The sequence below is a fragment of the Motacilla alba genome, chromosome 9, assembly GCF_015832195.1.
Source record: "Motacilla alba alba isolate MOTALB_02 chromosome 9, Motacilla_alba_V1.0_pri, whole genome shotgun sequence".
Classification (NCBI taxonomy): domain Eukaryota; kingdom Metazoa; phylum Chordata; class Aves; order Passeriformes; family Motacillidae; genus Motacilla; species Motacilla alba.
Genome location: NC_052024.1, coordinates 4187424 through 4214660, shown reverse-complemented (window position 1 = coordinate 4214660; position 27237 = coordinate 4187424). Strand labels below are relative to the sequence as shown.

The 27237-nt window shown below is 59.6% G+C and overlaps 1 protein-coding gene across 1 annotated transcript; it reads left to right on the top strand.

Moving 5' to 3' along the window:
* On the top strand, positions 1-27237 carry LOC119704678 (diacylglycerol kinase gamma-like). The gene is made up of 25 exons (XM_038146271.1): positions 1-610; positions 5453-5716; positions 7868-7944; positions 8887-9052; positions 9769-10008; positions 11144-11314; positions 12044-12093; positions 12673-12747; positions 12838-12957; positions 13925-14042; positions 14330-14418; positions 14766-14882; positions 14996-15094; positions 15265-15378; positions 15460-15533; positions 15634-15708; positions 15797-15882; positions 16090-16179; positions 16520-16680; positions 17631-17695; positions 18556-18646; positions 21999-22200; positions 23280-23400; positions 23491-23551; positions 24353-27237. The coding sequence occupies exons 2-25, from the start codon at positions 5650-5652 to the stop codon at positions 24449-24451; spliced, it is 2628 nt and encodes an 875-aa protein (XP_038002199.1). The 5' UTR covers positions 1-610; positions 5453-5649; the 3' UTR covers positions 24452-27237.

Genomic DNA, 27237 nt, shown 5'->3' with positions numbered 1-27237 from the left:
AAAACCCTGCCGCTGTGGGGAGGTGGGAATTCATCACAAATGAGTTTTATCATGGAAACACGTCTCCCGCCGCCCCCGCCGCCGGCTGCTCCCGCCCCGGTGCTCCCGGCGCTGCCCCGGGCCCGGCGAGGGGCGGGGGCGCGGTCGGGGCAGCCGGGCTCTTCCCTCCAACTCCTCCTCCTCTTCCTCGTCCCCCTCGTCCTCCTCCCCCTCCCGCCCCGGCCGCCCGGTGCCGGCGGAGGCGGGCGGAGCGGAGCGGCGGGGCGGGCCGGGCCCGCTCGCATCCCCATCCCCATCCCCGCCCCGCCGCGGGAGCGCTGAGCGCCGGGCTGAGCAGCGCTACCGGAACCCCGGGCTGAGCAGCGCTACCGGAACCCCGGGTTGAGCAGCGCTACCGGCACTGGCAGCCCCGGAACCCCGGGCTGAGCAGCCCTCCCGGAACCACCGGGCTGAGCAGCGCTACCGGCACCGCCAGCCCCGGAACCGCCGGGCTGAGCAGCCCTCCCGGAATCCCGGGCTGAGCAGCCCTCCCGGCACAGCCAGCCCCGGAGCCGCCGCCGCCGGAGCGCCCCGGCCGGTCCCGCCGATGGCACCGCGCTGCCGCCGCCAAGTAAGGGGACAGCGGCGGGGGGACGCGGGGCTGGGCGGGGGAGGTGGCGATGCACGTGGGCTCAGCCCTTTCAGTCGTGGGCAAACCCCCAGATCCGCTCGGGATCCCCCACCCCACGCGGGACCGGCTCGGCAGCGCACGTCCATCCCCGTCTGCTGCCCTCGCAGTCCGCCGCCCTCCCCCGGGCCGGCCCTGACCCCCTTCCCCGGCGCTTTCGGGACCCGGCAGGCGCTGGAGGAGTGGGGCAGCGCTGGGGTTGGGGAATCGGGGTTCCCGGGCGTGTGGTTCCACTCCTGAGGAAAGCTTGTACCCAGGGTGAGGAGGATGGCAGCCAGCCCCTAAAGCAGCCCAGGTGGCTACAGCCCCCTATAGCCCCCTACACCACCCTACACCACCTTCACTGGTGTCTCAGCGTGTGTTGGTTCTCAGCCTGGCTGTAAAACCACCCGTCCTTTGGCCGGGCAGAAGAACAGCCCAATCTGGCTGTTCCTGTGTGTTGCCAGGCTGGAAAAGCTCGTTGGTGTCTTTCTTGCTAAGTGAAAATTGCCGGGGCCGTTGGCTTTGGGAGACTCTGGGAGGGCTGAGGCGGTGCTGCTGTGGCTGGCCCGTGGAAGGGGGCTGGATGTGACTTGTTCTGCAGGTTGTGTTGAGGGATGAAAGGGGAGAATGCCTTTCCAAGCTACCAGGAAGCAGCATTATCCTGCACAAGGTGTGGTTGTAACCCACTGGACTCGTGGCCACAGGATTCCTGCAGGGAGAGAGAGACAGGGCTTCTATCTGACAGGTTTGTAGGTGGCCTGGAGTCCTGGGCTTACATCTGTGAAGTGGTGGAAGTGGGATCCTGGGGTGGATCTCAGTCCTTAGGCTGCAGCCCCAGCATTTGCTGGTGTGGGAAGGGCGCTGTGTGTCTCTCTTTTCCATGAGACAAGGTCTGGTTTGACTGGGACCTGCAGGAACCATGGCAAGGGGAAGGGTCTTCAGAGGTATCCTAGCTCAGATCCAGTCTGCTCCGAACTTAGCCAGCAAAAATATTCTCTAAAAATCCAACAGCAGTAAGTCGGGAAGTCGTTGGTGTCTCTGGGCTATGAGCTGAGCTGTCCTGGCCCGGGCAGGTGGGCGAGTTCCAAGGGAGGCTGTGCTGGGTCCCTGCTGTCCCGAGGTTGAGCCAAGCCATCCCAGCACCCAGCTGGGAGTTGGTACAGCCACAGCCCAGCCCTGGGCCTGGCTCCCTGTGTCACTGTGGGGGAGAGCACGGATGCTCCGGGCACCCTTGCCAGCGCCTTTTATCATCCTGGTGCCACGGGGGTGCTCAGTCTCCCAAGCAAAGCTCGGTGTGCGGCACCCGGACAGCGTGCCTTGCTCTGCGTGGGTGATGGTCAAAGGGTCAGGGGAATGTGTAGGCAGCAACAGGTTTGGAGAATGGAAAAACACGATCCTGAGTGTCCTCCAGGGCTGGCAAAATGCAGAAAAGTGCCTTTTCCCGTCGCTGCAGAAAATAGTTTGAGCGTGACTTGGTTGGGGTTTGTTTGCTGCAGTGGGACAGGAGGGATTTATACTCCACCCACCGCCTCAGGGGCCTCTCCCCATCCAACACAAAAATAGTCTGATCTTTCCGAAAGATGGTGGGGGAGGCCTGGAAAATGCCATTCCTGCAGGGACCTGCCATGCTTCTGCCCCAGGAGAGATGGCACGTGACTGTGGCTTCTGCAGGCCCGGGCAGGGAAGCAGGGACGAGCCCAGCATCGTGCTGTGTCCCACTGCTGCCAGGGAGCCACAGCCTCTGCACGGCTGTGCGCTCGGCAGGAGCCTGGCCTCCTCCTGCCACCTCCTGCAGCTCAAGGAGCCGATGGTTTTCCTTCCCAAAGGGCGTCTGGAGCAGAAATCTCCTGTGGGGCAGGTGCTGCAGCCCCGTCCATGCATTTCCCGTGGAGCTGATCGGAGGCTGGAGGCTCTGCCAGCACCGGCAAGCTGCCAGCCCATTGTCTCTGGTTCTGTGCCCCAGCGTGGGCAGAGCTGGGTGCCCATCAGCAGCCGTGGCCCTGGGGGGCCAGGTGGGTGGCAGTGGAACAAGGTCTCCCAATGCCACAAGGTTAACCCCCCGAGCGCTGTGCTGTGGGACGGAGCAGCTGGGTCCTCCATCCACAGCAGCACTGGGCAGCCAGCGCCTGGGGGCTGGTGAACAGCCTGCAGACAGGGATGTCTGGCTGGGAAAACAGCTCCTCTGCCATCCCGTTGCTGCTTCTGGGATCCCCCGTCCCTGAATACTGAGGGTGCCCACGGACAGCCCTTTCTTAGGGACGGGGACGTGTTCCGCTGCCTGTGGCTTGCTCCTGCCTCGTGTCCGGGCTCCAGTCACCACTGCGGCTGGCCCATGGCTGCCTCCCGCCTGGCATTTCCCTTGCTGATGGATTTCAGGCCCTACATGGCCGCGCCCTGGCTCCCACGGAGCTGCGCCCGTCGACGCTCCCAGCAGCACCTCTGTCATCGCTGCAGCTGGCAGGATGTTCCACGCAGCTCCCCAGGAGCTCCAGCGCTGCTTATTCCCCCAGGAAGGTTTGGGAGGCCCCGAGGTCCCCCCTGCCCGTCCTGCCTCACCCTGTGCCCAGGAGCGGGGAGGGGAGAGGGGCCGTGCCCGGTGAGCGCCTCCAGGCAGGGTAACCCGGTGTTATTTGTAACACTAGTAGGGAGCTATTTTTAGAGAGAGGCAAATTTGATTTAATAGAACATAATTTGCCGCTGACAATTCAGAGGGCGGCCAAACGAGGAGCAGCTGGATTCCTGAGGAGGCTTTTTCCTGCCCTTCCTGAAATCCGAGGCTGACGTGCCAGGAGTGGCATTTGTTATTCCAGCAATTGCTGGGGGAAAGCCCCTTGGGATGGCCCAATTAGCTCTGCTTTGCTTTCCTTCTGGAGCTCTGTGCTACCCCATCACCCAACATTAAAAGAAGCCAGGGATGTTTTTGCTGCCCTCAGTGCCCCCAGACTCCTCCAGGGAGCTGGAGCCAGTGAGGTCCCCCCCTTTGCCTGCTCTTCTAGCCAGTTCTGTACTCTCAGCCTCTCCTTGGATAAGTTTAAGATAAAAAAAAAGAGGTTCTGATCAAATCAAACAGCTTGTGTGCCAGGAAACATGAAGTCTGTGTGTGTTCCTGGGCATTTCTTACAGACTGAGCTCTTCTGGACCAGCCTTGGAGGTACTTTGGGAGAAACCCATCACCCGGGATGGGAGCAAACACCATGTTCTTGCTTGTGCTTTCATCAAGGTGAAGATCCCCACAAAACCAAAGCCAGAGTGGGAAGACATTGGGTAGTTCTTCTCTAGCCATAGCAGTGCTGTGTCCAGCCTGTCCCCAGCTGGTGGCACAGAGCTGCCAGGACGAGCCTGGATAGTCACAGGCTGCAGGCAAGTTTCCTTGGGGCTGCAGGGCCCCAGTGAGGGTGGGAAGAAGGTGAGATTTTCCCCAGGATTGTATGTTATCCCACCAGAAATGCCCCAGGGCAGAGCAGTGAGGGCACTGCTCCCTGTCCTGGCACAGCCCTTGCTCAGCCCCTAGGCAGGGACAGCTCCTTGTGGGGTCCCCAAGCCCCAGAGCCCTCCAGGCAGCCTCAGAGGCAGCCAGGAAGTCCCAGGCCATGGAGGGGTGGAACAAGAGCCCAGTGACTTCGTCCTCCTGGGAGGAAAGGACTGAGCAGGGCTGAGGAGGGTTGTGCCATTGAGCTCCAGCGAATGCGTAGCCAGGCTTTGGTGGGCTCCTCTCTGCGTGCAGTCACTCCTTGCAGCTGGAAAACCCCTTGGCAGCCATCCAGGCAGATGCTCAGCCCTGTGCTGTTTCCTCAGGGGTCACCATCCTCCTTACAGCCCCAAAGAGGGTTTGCTCCTTCCTCTGCCAACACCAGGGACCATCTCTTGCCCTGGAGCGTTTTCAGCAGCTGAATATAGAGCCAAAATAGCATTGGTACAGAAATATGGGCAAAGTCCTGAGGATGGGGGGTTCAGTGACTGCTCCTGGTGCCCCCCTCATGTCAATGTCCCTAGGGACTCTGTGTGGGGTTGGTGTGGCACATGGGACCTGAGGGCTCCCCAAAATTACTTGTTCCTCTTAATCAAAAGCATTTTTCTGTGAATGGAAAGGTGCAGTCAGCCGGGGGATGTGGGTGCTCCCCAAGCATCATCCCAAGTCCTGTGATCTTTCCCAGCTCTCATCCTTGCTCTGCTTTCTCCAGTCTGTCAGCTGAGGCTGGTGGAAACTGGGAGCCAACATTTAGCAGGGAAGCAGCCCTAAAATGGAATCAAACTCCTTGGAGAGCAACCACCTCCTCCAAATGCTGCCCTTTGATGACCAACTTGGTTAAATGAAAAAAGACTAAAAATTTGTGAAGCCTGTAAATGGGTGGGCTGGAGAAGGCCCTTTGGCCAGGGTTTTTCTGTGGCACCGTAGATTTTCATTTACAATGATTCTCTGGAAGTAAACACCAGCTTCAAAGGTGCTGGAGTACGCTGGAAATTTCTACTCTCTTGTATTCCCTGCCTCCAGTTTTTGCATCTTCTTTAAATAACCGTGCCCTTCCTTCTGCTCCCCTCGCTGGGTTCCCCTGGGAAATGCTGGGGGTGACGAGTTCCTTTCCCTGCCCAAGGCATTTGCTTGGCCTCTGCCAGCCACATCCCCTGGCCAGTGGGAGCTGTGGCTGGCACAAGGCTGGCTCCGTGGCAGAGGACACTCCCGTGTCTGCAGTGGCACCCCATTTCCAAGCTCCCACACCCACTGCTGAAGGTGACCATCCCCAGGGACAGCAGCACCCTGTCTCTGCCTCCTGCTGACTCCTCCTCTCTCTGTGTCCCCTCCAGGCAGAAAGGTGCTGACCAGGTGCCCTTGAACTCTGGGGCTGGCTCCTCACAGGCTCAGCAGGATGATGCCAGCAGCGCCAGAGCCGCCCGTGCCCCTCGCCGTGCCGATGTGACCGAGCTCTGGCTGGGACCCGTGGCACTGAGGCTGGCGCAGACGCAGCGGCTGGTGGCCCCTGCCGTGTCCCTGCTGCCCAAAGATGAGTGATGGCATGTGGATCTCGCTCAGCCCCGCCGAGTTCGCCCAGCTCCAGCAGTACACGGACTGTGAGTACCCCGGGACGAGAAGAGCGGGTTGGATGAGCTGAAAAGTCCTGTTGATCCGTGCTGGACTGGTGTCCTACCTTTCCTTAGTGTCCTCCTGGAAAACTAGGTGGTTCCTTGGATTTTTGGGAAAGCCCCTGACCCCTCAGCCTGGCTGGCTGGGGTCCCCGTGCCTGCCCGGCCGGGAGGATTGAGCTGAGCTTTGGGGGCTGGACACGTGAGCTGGGCTCAGTCCGTCTGAAGGCGGCCGGCTCCCACGTTCCTCAGCAGAGTGAAATGCCAAGCAGGAAAGCAGACTGGCTTTTCCCAAACACCAGAGCTGCTCCACAGTGTGCTTTGGGCTGCCAGCCCTCTGCAGTAATTTTCCTTAGTGCTTTTGCAGAGCAACGCTCTGCTGCAGCTCCTGCCGAGGAAAGGAGATTGGCAGCAGCACCAAAGGGGTCCTGGAGCTGGGAGAAGCTGGAGACAGAGCCTGGGTGAAGCCCAGAGGTCCCAAACCAGGTCCTTGAGGTCCTGCCTGCCAGAGAGCTGCAGCGTGGGCGTGCTTTTTACAGCAGCAGCGGATGGAGAAGCAGTGCAGCTCGTGAAGGTGCTGAGAGCAGGGCAGGGTAGGGCAGGAAAACCACAGGGTGAAGGGAGGAGGGGTGTAACATCACAAGGGCGTTGCTTTGCAGAATTGGCGTGACCCCGGGGTGAGCAGGCTGGGTGGGAGACGACTGAGAGCCAAGGGGGACACGGTGAGCTCTCTGAGGCTGTCCTTGGGGACACTGTACATCAAAAGGTGAGGCTGGGGACAAGTTCTTCATGATCCACAGTGGGGCCATGCTCCTGCCCCCCAGCCAGGGACCTCAGGCAGAGGTGTGTGTGCAGTATCCCTCTTTGCATCTCATTCTGCCTCTCTGGAGGACGATGGGCTTTGCTTTCCTGAATCCCAGACCGTGGAACACCCTCTGGAACGCTGGACTCAGAACACTGATGGCATCTTAGTTTCATTACCCAAAGTGTGGCCAGCAAGGCTGCAGCAGGGGCAGCTGCCTTCTCCCTTGTAGGATGGCTCAGCACTGGGCTGGGGAATGGGATTTGGGGGTCCTCTGAGGAGGGCCAGGATCCCTCTCCTTGAGTGCCCCAGACATCCCAGACAGCTGTGGTCCAGTGCCAAGTTCTGTCCCCAGCAGAGAGCTGGGGGGATCAGAGCCAGCACAGCCCCCACGTGGAGAGAGGATTTCCCAGTAATTAACAAGGCTGGTGTGTCTGAGAACCTTTGAAATGCACATGCCCAGGGATGTGTGTGAAGGTGAGGGCTGAATGTTCAATCACCTTGATCTTTTTTCCTGCTTTTTCCCTTTTTTCCTCTATTTTGAAATGGTGAGTGTCCCTCCAGACACTCCAGCCTTAAGGACACTCAGCCAGGGAAAGTCTTTACCACTTGTGTGGAAGTTTGCAGGGACAAACCCAGTGACAGGACAAGAAGGAATGGCCACAAGCTACACTAGGGGAGGTTCAGATTGGATATTCAGGAAAACTTCTTCCCCAAAAGGGTAGTCAAGCACTGCAGCAGGCTGTCCAGGGCAGTGGTGAAGTCACCATCCCTGGAGGCGTTTAAAAGCCATGGAGATGTGGGACATTTCTGTCTTAGTGCTGAAAACACAGTTGTGCTGGCTAATGGTTGGACTTGATGACCTTAGAGGGCTTTTCCAACCTAAATGATTCCATGGTTCTATGAATACAGCTCTGTTTCTGCCTCCTGGCACTTCCTGGAGATAGCAAAGAGCAGCCCAAGGCAGCCTCTGGGATGAGTGGCCCTGCCAGGGGGTGCCAGCAGCACTGGGGCAGGGACATGCAGGGTGTGCTTAGCACACCAGAGCAGCTGGGACTGGAGCATGCACACCTTCCTTGCTTTGCTCTGGGTCTGTGTTTATTTTCATACTGGTAAGAGGAAGTTCTCTATATATGTAAAGCTCCCAGGCCAGCTTTCCATATCTGCCCTGCCCTCTGAAGGTGGAAGGGGAAGCAGGGCATGGCCGGCCTCTTCCAGACACGGAAGGATCCAGAAACTGTATCTCCAGCAGATAAACCCCTCTGCACCACCCTGCTGGTGGATGGCAGAGGCAGCCCAGCGGGGCCGTGCTCAGCAAGGTGCCTTTGTCTCCCCAGACTCCACCAAGAAGCTCAAGGATGTTCTGGAGGAGTTCCATGGGGACGGCGTGCTCTCGAGGTACAACCCCGAACAGGTACGGCCCTGTGCCCGCCGCTGTCCCCCCGTGCTGCTGGCAGCTCCCAGCCCCCTGCAGCTCCCCCAGCCCGGCTCCCCCAGCTGGGAGCAGCCAGGGGAAGGCAGGGCTGGCTGCTGGTCCCCAGCTCTCCCCATGGTTTTGCACCCAGGACTTGATTCCCTGGCTGTCCCCAGACCATGCCCGCTGCATGGCCACCCCACCCCACCTGCTGAGAGCTTTTTGGGGCATTGCCTTGCCAGGCAGAATCTGGGAGGGATTTACTCTCCCGCTAAAAGCAAATGACTTGGCCAGCAGGGATGGGACAGCGCTGTGCCCTCTTGCTCTCCTCCAAAGAAGGCTGGGATTATTTCTTCCAAGTGGTGCTTTCAGAGGAACCTGTTGGCGTGCCAGCAGAACAGAGCCTTCTGTGAGGCTGTAATCACTAGAATCAAGGCAAAATGAGAAAAATCAGTGGGCTGAACATGCAAGGAGGGGCACAAAGGTACCTTGTTATTCCAGGGCACCACAGGACCCTCATTCCAGCTGGGGCTACGAAAGCCATTGAGAAGTCATCGATCTCACACAATGGCAATGCCCAGCAGGGAAGGAGGGGGCACAGAATCCTCAGGAGGAGGATTGTCCCCGTGAGGCTGGGCTGGAAAGTCCCACTGCTCTGCCCTTTCCTGCCGCTCCCCCAGCTCCTGCCCTGGCTGCTGCCCCTGCTGCCAGCACTGCTCACCTGGCTCAGCCACGCTGGCACTGGGCATTTCTGCCCCTGCTGCCTCTGGGTCCCTTCAGGGTACTGCAAGCACTGGGATTTGGGAAGCCAGCAGTTTTGGGGAGGGCCCTGCAGCTGATGTGCCCAGTGAGGGGGGCCCAGGGCATGCAGCCCCGTTGGCAGCTCTGCACCCTCATGGTGGCCCGGGGCACCTCCATCCTCCTCCTCTGTCCCCTCCCCAGCCCATCGACTACGAGGGCTTCTGCCTCTTCATGAAGACCTACCTGGAGGCTGATGTGCCTGAGGAGCTTTGCCAGCACCTCTTCACTTCCTTCAAGCGTAAGATCTGCCAAGCGTCCCCCGAGAGCCAGCAGCAGAGCCCCGGAGTGTCACAGCACAGCACCCTCGGTGAGCCAGCCCTGCCACCCGCAGGGCACCGCGGCACGCTGGGCTCGCTCCCACACTGCCCACAGGAATCAAGCTTGGGGGTGGCACCCGAAGGGGGTGGCACCTGAAGGGGGTGGCATATAGACAACTCCATCTGTCAGACGGGATGCCAAGGCCCTGTGCTGCTCCAGGGAGGGATTTCTCCGGGATCTGATGGCACCTGCCCTTTCCTCTGCACTTTCAGAGCCCAAGTCACTCTGTCAGCATCTCTGTGCACGCTGAGGTGGCCTGTGCCTCTGTCACAGCTACTGGTGCAAGCAGCTGCCCTGCACTCAGCTGCACCCAGAGCAGGCTGTGCGTGCCAGGCACCCAACTCTGCCTCCCCCAGCCCTTCCCGGGTGGATTCGTGGCTCGTGGAGACATCTGCTGAAAGGACTATAAATTGCAAAGGGAAAGGGAGAACGTCCCCCAGCTCTGGCTGGTGATGGAGGAGCGCACCCTCCCTGTCTGGTCTGAGCCCTGTGGTGTCTGTCACCCAGGGATGTGAGCGCTGCTGGGCCAGGCGGGAGGGTGAGGGGCCACCTGGGTGCCCCTCAGAGAGCCCTGGGGCTGGGATGCCAGGGCAGAGAGGCACGGGGCTGGCAGAGAGGACCCAGGGCAGCACCCAGCACCAGTTCCTGGAGGAGGGGACATGGACACCCTGGTGTCACACTGCCCTTGGGCATGTCTGCTTGCAGGGATCAATGGGAAAACCCTTCGAAGTGCTCTGGGACGACACACTCCCGAGCCCAAGGGCTGCCACAGCAACACAGCTGAGCCACAGCCAGCATCCCTCACCCTGGCATCGATCCCCAATGCCTCCCCCAGCTGGTCCAGATCATCCTCCCAGAAATCCACCACTGGCACCACTTCTGCTCACAACTCCTCGGGCTCTTCCAAGATCTCCTCCGTGTCTGTGCTCAGCCCTCAGTCACCAGGTGAGCTTGGCTGGGGCTCCACAGGGACACTGGGGCAGTGACAAGCCCTCCCCAGTTTCTGGTCATGTCCCCAGCGTGGTGGCAGTGACCTCCTAAACTCACTGGGTTCCTGGCATCTTGACACCTCTGCTTGGCAAACTGAAGCTACGGATCCCATCCCAGAGAGCCCCCATCAGTCAGTGTCTTAATTGCCTGGCAGCATCCTGTAGGGAGGGGGAAATGGGGCAGTGAGTCACAGCTTGCCCCAGCCCCTGCCAGCCCCCAAGGAAGGGCCCCTCTGCCAGGAGCATCCCTCCTGCTCTTGGCACGGGCATCAGTGAGCGTGGGCTGTCCTGGCACCCGGACAAGCTGCCTTGCTGCCCGCTGAGCTTCTCCCTCCTTCTGGGTGGATGCTTGTTCCCATCAGGACACATTTCCATGGGCTCCAGCTGCCCATCCTGCCCATAGCTGCAGCGATGGAGGTGTGGCAGGCTGTTGTATTTGCTGGGACCCTCATGGCAGGGAAGAAGGAATGATGGATCTGACTCCCTGTTCTCAGAAGGCTAATTTATTATTTTATGATATTGTATTATATTAAAGAATACTATACTAAACTATACTAAAGAATACAGAAAAGATACTTACAGAATGCTAAAAAGGTAATAATGAAAACTCGTGACTCTGTCCAGAGTCCCGACACAGCTTGGCACTGATTGACCAAAGAGTGAAAACAACTCACACCAGAATCCAATGAAACAATCACCTGTGGGTAAACAATCCCCAAACACATTCCACATGTGAGCACAACACAGGAGGAGCAAATGAGATCAGAACTGTTTTCCTTTTCTCTGAGGCTTCTCAGCTTCCCAGGAGAAAAATCCTGGGCAAAGGGGATTATTTTAGAGAATGTGAATGCCACAGGAGTCTGCACCCCAAGGACTGAGTGGCACTGCCCAGCCTGAGCCTGTGATGGCACCCAGCCCCAAGTTCCCTGTTAATGCCCATTCCCGTGTCCCCTCTGTGTCCCAGCCCTGGCTCTGTGGTGTCACTCAGTCCCATGCCGAATGGGTCCCTGCCACAGAGTTCCCATGTCCCACCTGGTGACAATTCCTGGTGCAATGTCATCCCTGTGTGTGGCCTCTCTCCCTGCCCACAGGCACGAGGAGCGTGGAGAAGAGGTTGCCCTTCAGCCTGCGGAAAGGCTCCAGCTCCCTGAAGGCCACTCCTCCTCCTCCTCCCACCCCCGTGGCCCAGGTGGTGCACCTGAAGGACATTGTCTGCTACCTGTCCCTGCTGGAGAGGGGACGAGCAGAGGACAAGCTGGAGTGTAAGTGTCACCCTGGGCTCACGCTGTGGGGAGGGGGACCAGTGGCTCAGGGTGTCACCTGCAGGGGGGTCTGGCTGCTCCTGTCCACTTGGGAAAACCCCTCAGCATCCCCTTCTGCTCCTGCCTGTGTCTTTACTGCTTGTGTGGAAGTTTGCAGGGACAAACCCAGTGACAGGACAAGAAGGAATGGCCACAAGCTACACTAGGGGAGGTTCAGATTGGATATTCAGGAAAACTTCTTCCCCAAAAGGGTAGTCAAGCACTGCAGCAGGCTGTCCAGGGCAGTGGTGAAGTCACCATCCCTGGAGGCGTTTAAAAGCCACGGAGATGTGGGACATTTCTGTCTCAGTGCTGAACGCAGTTGTGCTGGCTAATGGTTGGACTTGATGACCTTAGAGGGCTTTTCCAACCTAAATGATTCCATGATTCTATGAATACAGTTGTGTTTCTGCCTCCTGGCACCTCCTGGAGATAGCAAAGAGCAGCCCAAGGCAGCCTCTGGGATGAGTGGCCCTGCCAGGGGGTGCCAGCAGCACTGGGGCAGGAACATGCAGGGTGTGCTTAGCACAGTGATTCTTCCACAGCCCTGGGGTCACATCTCAGCCTGGCTGAGCCAGCACAGTGCTGCTCCCACCCCGAAGCTCCAGCAGCCTGGCACAGGGTGCCTGGGGCGCCCCAGGGTGCCCCGGGCTGGGCTCTAATGATCAGCAGCTTCTCCCTTCCCTGCAGTTATGTTTCGCCTGTATGACACCGATGGAAACGGCCTTCTGGACAGCTCGGTGAGCCTTCCCTCGGGACAGAGAGCAGGGGCTGCTCAGGGGGCTGGGAACATGCAGGACGCTGTTGGGGTACCCACTGCCCTGCTGAGGGGCTCCACAGAGGGGCAGGGATATGGGAAGGGAGGAGGAAAGCAGCAGCTGGACTGCAGAGCTGGGGATCACATGGCAGCTCTGCTGCATGCAGCAGGAGCTAGGAAAAAAACCCACCCACTAAGAACTGTAGCACTACATCAGGTCGTGGTATTTCAGGGAAGAAAAAAAATCATGCACAGCTCCTTCTCCTCTGATGTTTTTCCTCTGTTCTTTGGGTATTGCCCGTGAAACCTGCTGGAAATAAAATCTGGTTTATTAGAATAGTTCTTCCCAAGGAAAACCTGTTACAGATTTTCTTGCAGGGCAGAAGACTCTGAAAAAAGGAGCACCCATTGAGGAGTGGGGCGTTGCTGCCCCTCCTGTGTGGGTGGGACTGGGGTAGCCTTGGGCATATGGGAATGTAGAGTCTGGGGGCTTGGGGCTGGACACTCTGCTCATGCCTGGAGCCTTCCCTAACCCTGGGCACTGCTTTCTGTGTGTGCTCAGGAGCTGGATCGTATCATCAACCAGATGGTGCACGTGGCTGAGTACCTGGAGTGGGACTCCACCGAGCTGAAGCCTGTGAGTGCTGGGGCTGGAGGCTGCAGGGGCTCTCAGCCAGAGCCCTGGGTGGCATCACTGCCCCACACCACATTTTGTGCCCTCCTCCAGATCTTGAAGGCTATGATGGAGGAGATCGATTACAACCACGATGGGACAGTGACGCTGGAGGAGTGGATCCGGGGTGGCATGACCACCATCCCCCTGCTGGTCCTCCTGGGCATGGAGACGGTCAGTGTCCCTGAGGACACCTGGTCCAGCCTACCCCCAGCAACCAGCCACGCGCTCGTACAGCACCACACAGCCCCACACTGGCCCCCAGCCCCTGCTGACCCCCACACCCTGCCCCCTTCACCCCCCAAATCTTTCCAAGTTCATTTTTGAGCTGCTGTGCCCAAGCAGGCTGGGCTTGCTCCCTGCTATCGCAGTGCACGCCAGTAGGATGAACATTTAATCAAAACCTAAGATGAGTAGGTCACAGTCACAGCTGCCCCTTGCCCCAGCCCCTGCCAGCCCCTGAGGAAGGTCCCCTCTGCCAGGAGCATCCCTCCTGCATTTTAGATACCTAAAATGGCATTTCCTCTTGTAGAGTGAGGCTTGAAGAGCAAAGGTGGGCTTGTTGGGACCCCCTTTATTTCTCTGTCATGTTTTTTCATCCTTTTGGCCTTCATTTCTTTCAAGTGCATCCCTGGCCATCAAGTAATAATTTGCAGGAAAAATGGTTTTGCTCATGGTGCCCATGGCTCCCCTGGAGAGGTGGGGTGGGGGACAGGCTTTCTGGCAGAAAAAAAAATCAAGAAAGCAGGGAGTTTTAACTGGCTTCTGCAAAGCATTCATGCTTGGCCCCAGGTAAAGAGGTTTGTGCTTTTGTCACTCCGTGGTGGCAGTGGTGACTTGGCCCCAAAGGTGAAGTCACCTTCCTGTCAGCTGCCAAGATCTTCCCTGTGGCTGGGCTGTGCCAAGGGGCCGTGGGAGCTGGAGCTGGACGTGCCCAGGGGGATGCAGTGGCAGGGATGCTCTGGGGGACACCGAGAGGGAAGGGGAACAGGGGGAGCCCATGATCCTGCTGGGAGCAAACTCCCAGAAACACCACGGGGCTTTTTAGGGGAGGAAAAGTTGATTAAAATAATGGGCTGAGGGTGCTGGGACTCTTGGCAGCAGGGGTGTGACCTCCACCCTCCACTCCCCTGCCCTGCAGAATGTGAAGGATGATGGGCAACATGCCTGGAGGCTGAAGCACTTCAAGAAGCCTGCCTACTGCAACTTCTGCCGCACCATGCTGCTGGGGGTGCGCAAGCAGGGCCTCTGCTGCTCCTGTGAGTCCTGCCAGAAGGTTGCACTCCCAGACCGGTGGCTCCTGCCACATCCAGAGGTGCCCTGGGGAGGGAGGGCTGGTCCCGATGAGTGCTGAGCCCTGCGGGTGCTGCAGGCTGAGTGGGGAGGGGGCAGCTCCCATGCTGGGGAGTGATGCTGGCCACTTTCCTGGTGGTTCTTGGGGTGGTGGTGCCCTGGTGGTGTTGGGGTAACAGTTGGACTGAAAGGTGTTACAGGGCTTTTCAAACCCAAATGATTCTGTGGCACTGTGATTTTTGTCTCTCACCAGTCTGCAAGTACACGGTCCACGAGAGGTGTGTGTCCAAAGACATTGCTTCCTGCATCAGCACCTACGTTAAATCCAAGAAAAACACGAGTGTGAGTAGGCAGCTGGTGCATTTCTGAGCCACTGGGTGTCCTGGCCCCTTGATCTCCTGCTCTGCTTCCCCGTGGCTCCTTCCCCTGGCTTTTGCCCCTCACATCCTGGGTAGCAGCTCATGGGCATTCCCAGCATCCAAAGGCTTGCAGGATGCACCCTATCCCCTGTCCCCGGGCACCCACATGACCCCCAGTTCCAAGATTTGCCGTGGCTCTGCAGAGGGGCAGGATTGGATCAGCAGCATCCCTGCAGGACAGGCTTCCAAAGTCCTGATGGACACCCTTAGCAGGAGGGAGGTGCCTGTGGGTCAGTGGGTGCTGTGTCACCGTGTCCCCGTGCCTTGCAGGTGATGCAGCACACCTGGATCGAGGGCAACTCACCTGCCAAGTGTGACAGATGTCACAAGAGCATCAAGTGCTACCAGGGCATCACTGGCCTGCACTGTGTCTGGTGCCAAATCACAGTGAGTACCCGGGGCTGGGGCACACCCACAGTGCCTGCATGGCCAGCTCTGGGCTCCTGCTCAGGGCAGGGCAGGCATCCTCTGCTCCACATCCCTTCCTCCCACCCCTCCAGCTCCACAACAAGTGTGCCTCCCATGTAAAGCCAGAGTGTGACGGGGGCCCGCTGCGGGACCACATCTTGCTCCCATCCTACATCTGCCCAGTTGTCCTGGTAAGTGCCCCCCTTGTCCCGGCAAGTGCCCCCCGTGTCCCGGTAAGTGTCCCCCTCCTCGCTGCCAGCAATGGGGAGCCAGCAGGGCACTGCTGAGGCTGAGCTGCCTCCCCTGGCTGCTGGCACTGCCTCTTGGGCAGCGTGGGCACCCACGCCTCGGTTCCCCAAAGGACAGGCAGTCCCACTGCCGGCGCTCGGAGAGCGACTCCCCTGCCAGCACCAGCCCCGAGGACAGCCAGGCCTTCAAGTTCAACTCCACCACGGTGGATGGGCAAGGGCTGCAGGTGGGTTCCAGGTGCTGCGGGTGAGCTCTGCCCCTGAGCTGCACAGCTGAGGGATTCCCAGCTGCGTTTTCTGCCCCCCAGATCAGCCCTCAGCCCGGGACGCACCCGCTGCTCGTGTTTGTGAACCCCAAGAGCGGAGGAAGGCAAGGGGAGCGGTACGTGGGGTCCTGCCTGGGAACGGCTTCCCCCCGGGGCTGGGGGCTGCGGGGCATCGCTCCTGGAGTGGGAATCACCCTCACGTCTCTCTCCTCCCAGGGTGCTCCGGAAGTTTCACTACCTGCTCAACCCACGCCAAGTGTACAACCTGGACCGTGGCGGGCCCACGCCAGGGTACGGAGCTGCTGCGGGTGATGCTCTGCCCCCTCCCGCCGGGCCCTGCTCTCCCCCGTCACCCCTTGTCTCTCCTGGCTTTCTCCAGGCTGAACTTCTTTCGGGACACCCCGGATTTCCGTGTGCTGGCCTGCGGAGGGGACGGCACGGTGGGTTGGATCCTGGACTGCATAGGTGAGCGAGGCGCAGCTGTGTTCCTGCAGAGCATCCTCCCCCTGCCCCCTTGGCGATGTGCCACAGATTCCCGACATTCCCCCAGGGAAAGTGGGGCGGGGATCCTGCCAGCAGCATCGTTCCGGGCCGCTGGCTGAGGAGGGACAGGGAGAGGAGCAGGGAATGAGCCTTGTCGGCCCCAAACTTCTCTTCTCCCTCGAACTGCAGATAAGGCGAACCTGGCGAAGCACCCCCCGGTGGCCGTCCTGCCCCTGGGAACGGGCAATGACCTCGCTCGGTGCCTGCGCTGGGGAGGAGGTGAGGCCGGGCGAGCACCGCCCCGGGCGCGGCCGGCCCTTGGGAACCCCTCAGCGTGGCCATGCCCAGGGGAGGGAGGACTCCTGGGCTCCTGGGATGCCGTTCAGAGCTGCATCTCAGCCTGGTGCCTCTAACGCCTTCCAAAAAGAGCAGCTGCTGCTTTCTGAACCCTCCATAGCCGGGTCCTGCCCAAACTTTTCCATTTGGAGAGCCCTGCCACGAGGCAAAATCTCCGCCGCTGCTGCAAGGATGTGCCATAGCAGCACCCCCAGGTGCTTGGCACCTGGCTAGGACATGGCTGTGCTCCCCTCTGTCCTCCTTCATCCTCTTTCCCTTCCAGGCTATGAAGGAGGCAACCTGATGAAGGTCCTGAAGGACATAGAGCACAGCACAGAGGTGATGCTGGACCGCTGGCAGATCGACATCATTCCCACTGACAGGGAGGCCAACGGGGATCCTGTCCCATCCACCATCATCAACAACTACTTCTCCATTGGGGTGGTGAGTTCCATGGGGCAGGAGCTGGTTTCCCCCTCGCTGTTCCTCCTTGCTCACTCTCCCAGCCTCCCTCCGTGTCCTGGTTTTGTTTTTTCCTGGTTTTATTGTCCTTTGTAAAGGTAGCACCAAGACACATAAGCAGGCAGGGGATCTCTATCTTCCCAGCAGGAATGTTGCAAGAATGAGTGTGAAAGGAGCTTAAACAGGACTCAGGGAAGTTTGGTGTGCCAAAGACAAGGACACCCCACCTGCCAAGACATCAGCAAAGCCCTGCTTTGGTGTTTGGACCCACGTTCCCCCACGTTTTCCTGACCTAGTGAGGTTAGGGAGCTTGGGGAGGATGAGAGCCCTGTGCCATGGGGGGTCAGTGCTGGGAGCAGCAGTGTTTTGAGGAAAGCCCTTCTCTTCCCAGGGGCTTGCAGCGTTTTTGTCCTGTGCCAGGGCTGCCACCATGGCAGGGGTCACTCACCTGCAGCAGTGCAGGATGCTTCTGGGCTCGCATCAGCTCCTGCTAGCGCAGGTGGCATTTGGTGACAGCTCCCAGCTGGGCTTAAACACCCCCAGTGTGCACAAGGAGAGGCTGTGATGAGTTCCAGGAGAGCTGCCATCCTGCCAGGGGAGCTCTCAGGGTGCAGGGTCTTGGGGTGTCCCCAGAGCCCCTCTGCTCCACTGGTTGCCTTTCCTCCCCTCCATGCAGAGCCCCTGTGATGAGGGAAGGAGGCCAAGTGCACTGATTGTATCTCACCCAACAAGCTTTGGGAAGAGCCTGGCTGAGGGTCCCTCCATCACCTTGGGCCATCAGCATCACCCTCAATAACACCGTGCCGTTGTGCCACAGGGAACAGTGACAAGCATGAGGAGCTGAGCACCCCTCCCCCGGCTCGTGCCCACGGGGCACACGGTGAGGGTTCTGTTTCTGTGCTGTGCCTCTGATGCCTCTGTGCTCCCCACAGGACGCCTCCATCGCCCACCGCTTCCACATCATGAGAGAAAAGCACCCTGAGAAATTCAACAGCAGGTGAGGGCTCCCCAAGGGCCCCCTGAGAGCTGGGGGTGGGGGGACCCCCTGCAGATAGCAGGAGGATTTGGTGTTTGGCCAGCCTTAGGGGACAGACAGGGCATGCGCCAGGCGTGGTGGGATTTTGGGATGCTTCTTCAGGTCCCGTGTGGGGTGGCAGGCTGCTCAAACTCAGCCACACACCCAGTTAGGTTCATTCATGCTTTATAATTAGTGTGGAATTCCAGGACAGGCAGGAGCAGGCCAGGCAGGGAGGGCAGGGCAGACAGCAGGTCGCAGCTCGTTCCCACTGTGCTCAGGGTGCACGGAAATGGGGCGATGGCAGCAGGAGCCGTGGCTGCTGACCCCCATCCCAGGTTTAGCAATGCCTGCTAGACAAATCCCACAGTGGACCCAAATGTCTGGCTCTGCCCTCAAATTCAGCTCCTCTCAGATTACAGCCTCTCCCAGCTTAGAGCTTCCCCTCAAAGCCTGGCTCAGCAGCTGATGCAGGGCATGAGCCACGGTCAGGGGCTGTGCAGCAGGGTGCCGAGGCTGCTGAGGTGTGGGACATCCCCTCCATAGAGTGCCATGTCTCCTGAGAGCACATCCCATGCCTAGGGAGCACCCAGCACCCCCATCCTCCCCCTCTGATGGGTGTCAGAGCCTCCCTCTGACAGCCCCCAGACACACCCTGGTCCCACCACACAGCTCCCCAGGGCCAGCACGCCGCTGGTCCCTCTCCACAGTGGCTTGTGTCCTCATGCATGGCTCATGTCCCCATCACAGCAGCTCCAGACAGCCTCTGGCAGCCCGTCCTGCTGCTGGCTGGGGTAAGATGCTGCTCCCAAGTGGGCTACTGACGTGTCTCTGTGCCCCAGGATGAAGAACAAGCTGTGGTACTTCGAATTCGGCACATCAGAGACCTTCGCAGCCACCTGCAAGAAGCTCCATGACTACGTTGAGGTTGAGGTGGGTTTCCTGGCATGGTCCCTGGCTCTAGCCATGGCACAAAGGCTTTTTGGAGCCATTGCCCATGGGTGCCTCAGCTGTTTGAGGAGAGGGTGCCACCACTTTGACCCCTCACTGTGGCAGAAGGACGTGGTGGCTGGCAGGACCCCTTATTCCACCACACAGCGCTCGCTACAAAGCCTGCCAGCTGTGGGCAGAAGAATAATCCTGTATTTCCCCCTTCTAGCTGTATTTGAGAGCATGCCTGGAACATTCTCCCTGTAAATTCTGCACAGCTCCCAGCCCTCATTGGATGACATGGAAACAGCCTTTAATTAGAGCTGGGAGGAGGGCCCGTGGTTGCTAAGAGTGCTGTCACTTCTCCGTGCTGGGGATTTGGGCTGTAAACTTCCATCTCTCCCTATCTCTGGATAATCCACCCTTTTATAATTCAGGCTGGAGGGTGAGGGGAGAAAATAGCGCTTGCGGGAGGTGGTGGAGTCAGAGCAGGGGGTGGGTGCAGGGTGCTGCTGCTGGGCACATAGCAGAGCTGGCCCTGCAGATGTGTGGCCTTGGGCAGAGGGATTTTGATGCCCGTTTCTGTACGGGGAGTTTCTTCCCTTCCCAAAGCCTGAGGTGGGTAGCTGCACTCTTGGGAACTTGTGGGAAGGGGCAGGACCAGCATCACAACCATTTCACCCCCTTCCCCATCCATGCTGCGTGTCCCAGGGTGGATAAAAGTCCGTGTTTGCGGAGTTGAATGCTGCTGGAGATGGGCACGAGGTGCCCCCTGTTCCTTCTCGGGGTGCTCCCCACCAAGTGTGGGTCCCCAGCAGCCGAGCCCACGGCCAGGGAAGTGTTAATCCCCCAGCGTTTGAAGTTGAAAGCAGCCGCCTGTCCTCCCTCCAGCTCCCAGGCAACTGTCAGCCTCGCAGAGAAATAGCAGTTTTGTTTTGGAAATTGGCACTCGTTCCCCCTACAACTCCTGGAAATGAATTTGCTTTTTCCCCCAGCTGCAAATTTCTCCTTCCAGCCTCGCTGCCAGCGCCGTCAGCTGCCCCAGCTCAAAGGGCCCATTGTGGCTCCCTGGCAGCAGGGGGAGGGTTCTGCAGGGAGAGTCGGGAATCCAGAATCGCTCCTGCCCGCGGCTCCGGGCAGGCGTGGGCGGCCCTGGGCAGGAACAGGCTCCTGCAGCATCGCAGCATCCTGCACTCCTGGCAGCCAGCTCCCATCCCATGCCATCCCATCTCCCATGCCATCCCATCTCCCATGCCATCCCATCTCCCATGCCATCCCATCCCATGCTATCCCATCCCATGCTATCCCATCCCCCATCCCATCCCATGCCATGTCCCATGCCATCTCCCATCCCATCTCCCATGCCATGCCACGCCATCCCATCTCCCATGCCACGCCTTCCCATCTCCTGTCCCATGCCATCCCATCTCCTGTCCCATGCCATCCCATCTCCCATGCCATCCCATCTCCCATCCTGTGCCATCCCATCTCCTGTCCCATGCCATCCCATCTCCCATGCCATCCCATCTCCCATCCCATGCCATCCCATCCCATCTCCCATCCCATCCCATCCCATCTCCCGTCCCATGCCATCCCATCTCCCATCCCATGCCATCCCATCTCCCGTCCCATGCCATCCCATCTCCCATCCCATGCCATCCCATCCCATCTCCCGTCCCATCCCATCCCATCCCATCTCCCATCCCATGCCATCCCATCTCCCATCCCATGCCATCCCATCCCATCTCCCGTCCCATCCCATCCCATCTCCCGTCCCATCCCATCCCATCTCCCATCCCATGCCATCCCATCTCCCATCCCATGCCATCCCATCCCATCTCCCGTCCCATCCCATCCCATCCCATCTCCCATCCCATCCCATCCCATCTCCCGTCCCATCCCATCCCATCTCCCATCCCATCCCATCTCCCGTCCCATCCCATCCCATGCCATCCCATGCCCCCAGGCTGAGCTGGCTGCCTCCTGGCAGGTGGGGAAGGTGCCTGTGGCTGGGGATGATGCTCAGGGTTTGTCCATCCACAGGGAATCGCAGCCCGCTCGCTCGGTAGCGCTGCTCACAGCACTGAGGTCTTTCCTCTTCCTACAAATCACAATATCATTGCATTGTATTGAGAACGAAGGGATTAGCATCCTCTCCCAGCCTTGGAGAGACAGCTCTTCCCTCCCAAACCAGAAGATTCCTGCTTTTTTTTGCCTTCAATGTGAGGCTAAAAATAAGATCCCGCAGCACCAGGGGAGGCAGGAAGGCTCTGACACATCGAGGTGTGAGCACCCAGCTCCTCATACACGGGGTTGGTGTCCTCAGCACGGGCCAAAGGGGTGGGAGAAATAAGCTCGAGACCTTTGTTAAAGGAAAACAACCAGAAGTGGAGCAGCAGAAGGGGCTTATTAGCCCATTCCATTCCTCTCAGCACAAGAAGCGAGGGCAGAGGTGCCTTTGCGTCACCAGCACGCGAGGAAAAAGCTGTGCTGGGGTTTGCTGAAGCACAGAGTGGCAGGTAAAGAGCAGATGCCTCAAGGAAAATTGGAATGCTTTATAGAAATTCAAGCTGGATGGAAAAGTGGCTGCTTTCAGCAGAGGTATTTAGGAAGGGGATCCATGTCTGGGTAGCGTGAGAAGATCTGAAGTTAGGAAATGCATTTCCATGGCTCATGCTTTCAATTCTGTGGGAAAGCTGCAGGCAATGGATAGTTTAACATTTACAGGGAATTTTCAGCTGAGGCAGTCCTGCTGCCTGACAGCGAGGCCTGGGATGCCAGTTCTGTGTGCCGTGCTGTGGCTTGCTCTCCAAAACCTGACATTTTTCCCTCTGACACCTTCCCCTAATTTCCTCCCAGCCTTATTTCCAGTTTCCAAATGGCACTTGAAGACAAACTGGTTTGAGCTACGTTTTGGGCAGCCAAACTTTCCAGTCCTTTGGAGTCAGTTTGGATCAGGAGAGGGGCAAGGCAGGTGCTGGAGCTCCTTGGGTGGAAGTTGCTTTAGGGTCAAGGTGGTGTTGCCTCCCATTTTGGGTGACAGCACCGAGTCTAGCCAGGCTTTTATGTGCTCCCCCAAGAATTTCCTTTTCTAACCTGCCGTGTTGGGCCTGTGGTAAAACTCCTGTGGAAACAGAGGGGAGAGCAGCACAAGGAGTGTCAAGGACTTGACTCTAGGAAAAAGTGAGGGGGGTATTTGCAACTCCAACCCCAGCCACTCTGGAGCTGCCAGTGTCCCCTGGAGACCACCCGGCGTCACTCTGTGCTCAGGGACCCGCGTTTCTGTGGTGGGGAGAGGAGGGGGCTCCGTGTGGTGGGCACAGCTCCCCCCTGACACCCCCCACCTACCTGGCAGTGTGATGGGACCCAGCTGGACCTCAGCAACACATCCCTGGAGGGCATTGCCGTGCTCAACATCCCCAGCATGTACGGGGGCTCCAACCTGTGGGGAGAGACCAAGAAGCAGCGTGGCTACAACCGGCTGGGCAAGAAGGCGCCAGAGAAGGTGCCAGGCACGGTGGTCACCGATGCCAAGGAGCTGAAGTTCTGCGTGCAGGGTGAGTGGGGGGCACCAGGGGAGCGTGGGGTCAGCGCAGGGGCACTGCACAGCCACCGTCTCTGGAGCGGCAGCGCTGGAGGAGGTGGGATCAGCTCTGTGTCTTTCGGGGTGGCCCCGCTGTATGGCAGAGGAACCCAGCAGCAGAGCTGGCACCAAGGGCTTGTGTCAGCACCTTGCCAGGCTCCAGCACAGCGCTGCCAGCCTGGATCTGGGGTTTGGGAGCAGCAGGAGCCACGCTGAGCCCAGCTGGCACCTCCCACCCACTGCTGAGGCCACCAGAGCCACCCCCGTGGGCAGGGACAGCCCGAAGTGCTGGCAGCACTGCCCAGTGGGGAGTAGTGGGGTACAAAACAGCAAAATACACAAAGTGCCTGGGTTTTGCACCCACCGCCTCCCACAGCCTGGGGCTGGGGCGGGAAGCAGCCCCCAGAACAGCAGTGTCACATCCCAGACTGTCACTGTCCCTTGCTGCCTGAGCCAGTGGCAACAGGCAGCAGGGAATGGGATACAGGGCACGCCGGTCCCAAAGGGACTGCAGGGGACAGCAGGGTTGGTGCCCTGGGGACATCCCCACTCGTGGGTGGGTAAGAGGGCATGGGAGGCTCAGAGGAGTCCTCAGGGCTGATAGGGATGGATGTGAAAGGGGACCCTGAGGCACAGAGCTGTGCCATTGTCCTTGCTGGTGGCCCAGAAGGGCAGGACGAGCTGTGAGAAGAGGCCATACCCTGGGATGTGACCAGCTATTCTGCCATGTTTGCTGGCAGCACCCCAGGGCGCCCAGGCAAGGGGTGCCATCATTTCATACACTGCAAACCAACAGGGCAAGGGCTGGTGGGGATCTGGGCTGGCACCGTGCAGGCCCAGGTGCTCTTCCAGACTTTTGCTCCAAAGATTTTGGCTAGCAGCATTGCCCAGCGCTGGAAACACCCAGTTTGGTGGTCTCGGGACACAGAGGACATCAGGATAAATCCCCTCAGTGCCACCAGCCCTGCTGTGCTGGCCCTGAGGTTTCCAGTGAGGGCAGAAGAGGGGGATACCTGGGGATGGGGGAGCAGCTCAGACCCCTCTGTCCTGCAGACCTCAGCGATCATCTCCTGGAGGTGGTGGGGCTGGAAGGCGCCATGGAAATGGGGCAGATCTACACGGGGCTGAAGAGCGCGGGGAAGCGGCTGGCCCAGTGCTCCTCCGTCATCATCAGGTGTTTATTTGTCCCCCTCACCGCCGAGTGCCCGAGCAGCAGCGACACCTGACACCTGTGTCACTGCCTTCCCTTCTTTGTGCCTTGCAGGACGTCCAAGCTGCTGCCCATGCAGGTGGATGGGGAGCCCTGGATGCAGCCCTCCTGCACCGTGAGTGCCCGGGGAGGGGCAGCAGGGGCTGGCAGGGCGTGGGGATGGGCAGCAGGGCTGGCAGCTCAGCAGGGTGGGATAGCCTTGGCTCCTGCTGGCAAAGCTGCTGGTTTTGGAAGGAGGCTGATGCTGGCTGTGGAGGGAGGCTGGTGCTGGATTTGGGGGGAGGCTGGTGCTGGCTTTGGGGGGAGGCTGGTGCTGGCTTTGGAGGGAGGCTGGTGCTGTGCTGTGGAGGGAGGCTGGTGCTGGCTGTGGGGGGAGGCTGGTGCTGGCTTTGGGGGGAGGCTGGTGCTGGCTTTGGGGGGAGGCTGGTGCTGGTTTTGGAGGGAGGCTGGTGCTGGCTTTTTGCTGGAGGGAGGCTGGTGCTGGAGGCTGGTGCTGGCTTTGGGGGGAGGCTGGTGCTGGTTTTGGAGGGAGGCTGGTGCTGGTTTTGGAGGGAGGCTGGTGCTGGATTTGGGGGGAGGCTGGTGCTGGTTTTGGAGGGAGGCTGATGCTCCTGCTGGTGGGTGGCTGCAGAGCCCGAGCAGCTGTGACTCCGTGCCCTGGACTCATGACACACCCATTCCTTGCTGGATGGGCACGGCAGCATTCCTCTCTGTGGGAGCTGCAGGAGGGTCCCCTACCATTTCTCCTCTTCCTCTTCCCATCCCAGCACGACTTGGACATGATTCCAGAGCTCTTCACCCCGGTGCTGAGCTGCTTTCAGCTTCATGGGGTCACTCCTGAGGGTCCTGGGGCTGGAGGGTGCCTGGGAGGTCTCAGGACCCTCTTACTCAGCTGGGTTTTTCTGCTTCTTTTTAGGTCAAAATTACACATAAAAGCCAGGTGCCCATGCTGCTGGGGCCCCCCCAGAAGAGCAGCTTCTTTTTCCTGAAGAGGAGGAGCCGAACTCGGGATTAAAGCATCACCCAAGGATCCACAGCCTGGAGCACTCAGCATCCCAGCCACACCTGCCCGAGGCAGGGGTCCCCAAATCCCCATCCCGTGGTGGGGACAGAAACTCCCCCTCCAAGCCCACTGGGGATTATTTATCCTGGGAAGGTCTTGTAGGCTCCTTCCTGATCACCAGAAGCATCCTCTCGAGCTGGGCTGGGAGAAGGCAGGCTGGCATGCAGTGAGCACATTTGCTGGAGCAGCACTAGGACTGGGATTTTTTTTTTCCCCCTTTATTTAAATACCCTCCAGCCAAGCTGCCAGTGAATGTGCTCCCGAGGCAGCACTAAGCTCCACTTATTTATTTATCCTCCTCCTGAAGACCACTTGATGTCTCACTGCAGTGGCTTTCTGTCCCCCAGTCCTTGCCATGGGAGGAATTATTTATTTCCTTATCCTGGAGGAGCCAGCTCAGCCACTCACCTCTGTGCTGTGGGCTTTGAGAGAGATGCAAAGAACCATTGCTGCCAGCCCAGTGAGCCACAAGCTGTGGGACAGGCTGGGGACAGGCAGTGCACAGGGACAGGGGTGGAGTGGACAGGAGGGGACGGTGTTTTTACAGGGAAATGGCAAAAAAAGGGATTTTTGGGGAAGCGGCCCCAGCTCTGGGCTTTGTGTTCATATTTATGTATTTATTTAGCAAACTTTGGACAAAAAAGGGACTCTGGGGGTCACTTTTTTAGGAGCCCAGACTGGACACAGACACCACCTCCCTTCTTTGCTGGCTGTCCTCCATGGCACCTCCTTCCACATGGACTTTGCTCTCTCCTGAATCCTGCCAGCCTGTCCTGGGGGCTGGAGACCCTGGGGACAGACATCCAGAAACTCTTCTCACTTGAAGGTGTCCCCAGCACCTTTTACTCATCTCCCAGTGTGCTCGGCCGGGCTGGTGCTCTCCCTGTGTGCCAGGCACTGCCTCTGATGCTCCTGAGCTGCAGGGAGCGGGGCAGGGTGCTTGCACCTCCCTTTCTGTAGGGCCAGCTCTCCCCACAGCCCTCTCCCAACCCAAGAAGCCTCACAGGTGCTGCCTGCACCACTGCTGGGGCCCACTGGGGTGCACAGGCGGGTGTTGGTGGCATCACCCATGGATGGACGGAGCAGGGGACGCGGTTTCTCTCCAGGATGCACGGGGACCAGAAAGCAAATGAACGCACAGAGTTTGTGGTGGGCTGAATGCCCTGCCAGGAGCCAGGAGCTGGCAAGGCTAGCCCATGGGAAGGGCTGCTGGTGGCTTCTGCAGTCACCCAGTGCCTCCAGCAGTGGGCCTGCGTGCAGGATACAGCCACATCCCGAGCCAAACCTGCTCCCAGGCAGCTCCCCTGGGCTGGTGGGGGCTCCCGTGCTGCTGGGAGCAGCGTGTACCCCGTGGGTGGCACTGCAGGCAGGAAAACTCTCGCTTGTCCCCCCTGTGTCCCTGCCACAGGGCTGGGACAAGTCACCCTGTCCTCCCCCGTGCCCACTCAGTCCCTCCTGATGCTGCAGGTCCCCGTCAGTGCCATTCTCCTGGCACAGGGTGCTGCCATCACTGTTCCAGAGTGGCTGGAAGGGGCCTGTTGGTGACCTGTGCACACAGACAGGCGTCACCTCAGTGCATCAATCCACCCTCCTCCTCCTCCTTGTCCCCCAGGGCAGCTGTTTATGAGTAGCCGGGTGAAAGCAGATGGAGCAAGGCCAAACAAACGCCAGGTCCCACGGAGCAGCTGCCTCCATCTCCCCAGTCCACTGCCAAGGGCAGCAGTGCCTCACAGCCCCGCACTCGGGGAGGGTGCAAAAGCCACCGCAGCCATCTCCAGAGCTCTGCCAGCAGCAGGGTGACAATCTGTGCGATGGCAGCTCGCGAGGTCACCGGGTTTGGTTCTGTTTCCCTGCCCACTCAGCCTCAAGCCAGCGTTTTATCCCAGAGCCTGCACAGAGTCAGCAGTGCATGGGCAGTCAGCTGTGGTTTTCCTGCTCCTTGTCCCTGTCACAGTCTGCTGGGCTCCGGGCAAAGAGCGGCACTGGGGTCTCTGCTGTGGTTTGCTGTCTGTGGTGGCAGAGCTGGGGCAGCAGCAGGGCACTGTGCCCGTTCCTGCACCCTTGGCTCTGGCAGTGCCAGGGGAGAGCAGCTGAAAGCCAGGGGGGAACACTCAGCCGCGTCCTGCAGGGCACAGCGAGCCCGGGGCCACCACTCTGGGCCAGTGGGACGGTGATACACCAGCACCACTCTGCCAGGCTCCAGCTCAGACATCCCCTCTGATGGCCAGGGAGAGGATCCCTGCCCCCTGTCCCCTGCCCCTGCCCCAGGGGCCCCAGCTCCACTCTGCTCCCACACTGCCAAAGGCATGGTCCAGCAGGCCTGCCAGCTCCCCACCTCCTTCGTCTGATGGTGCAAAGGTCCCGAGCCCAGGAGGGACCCACAGGGGCTGGGACTTGAGCCCAGCTGTCCCAGCTCCAGGGAGGAATAAGCCATGCAGCTGAGGGGCACTCGAGGCCTCGATGCCCCCGTTCCCCAGTGCCTCCCAGTTCAGCCCGGTTCCCAAGCGCGTGGGATGGAACCAAACCCCCAAACGAGCCCCTGGGCGCCGGTGCCGGTGCAGCACCGGGGGAGCCCTGAGAGCCGGGGAGCCCCGGTGGCCCAGGAGGCTCAGCCCAGCCCCCCTGTGTGTGTGTAGCCGTGGTCGCCTGCATGGAGCGGTGTCCGTCGCGTAGCGCGTGTTCCGTGTGCACCCGGGCTGCTGTGGCCTCGCCTCCAATAAAGACGGTCATGAACTCCT

Bases quoted from the DNA above. Each gene is read 5' to 3' on its own strand.
- LOC119704678 (XM_038146271.1), top strand. From the start codon at position 5,650: ATGAGTGATGGCATGTGGATCTCGCTCAGCCCCGCCGAGTTCGCCCAG. The intron at 12,748-12,837 runs GTGAGTGCTGGG...GCCCTCCTCCAG, and splicing joins ACTCCACCGAGCTGAAGCCT to ATCTTGAAGGCTATGATGGA. The intron at 14,043-14,329 runs GTGAGTCCTGCC...GTCTCTCACCAG, and splicing joins GCAGGGCCTCTGCTGCTCCT to TCTGCAAGTACACGGTCCAC.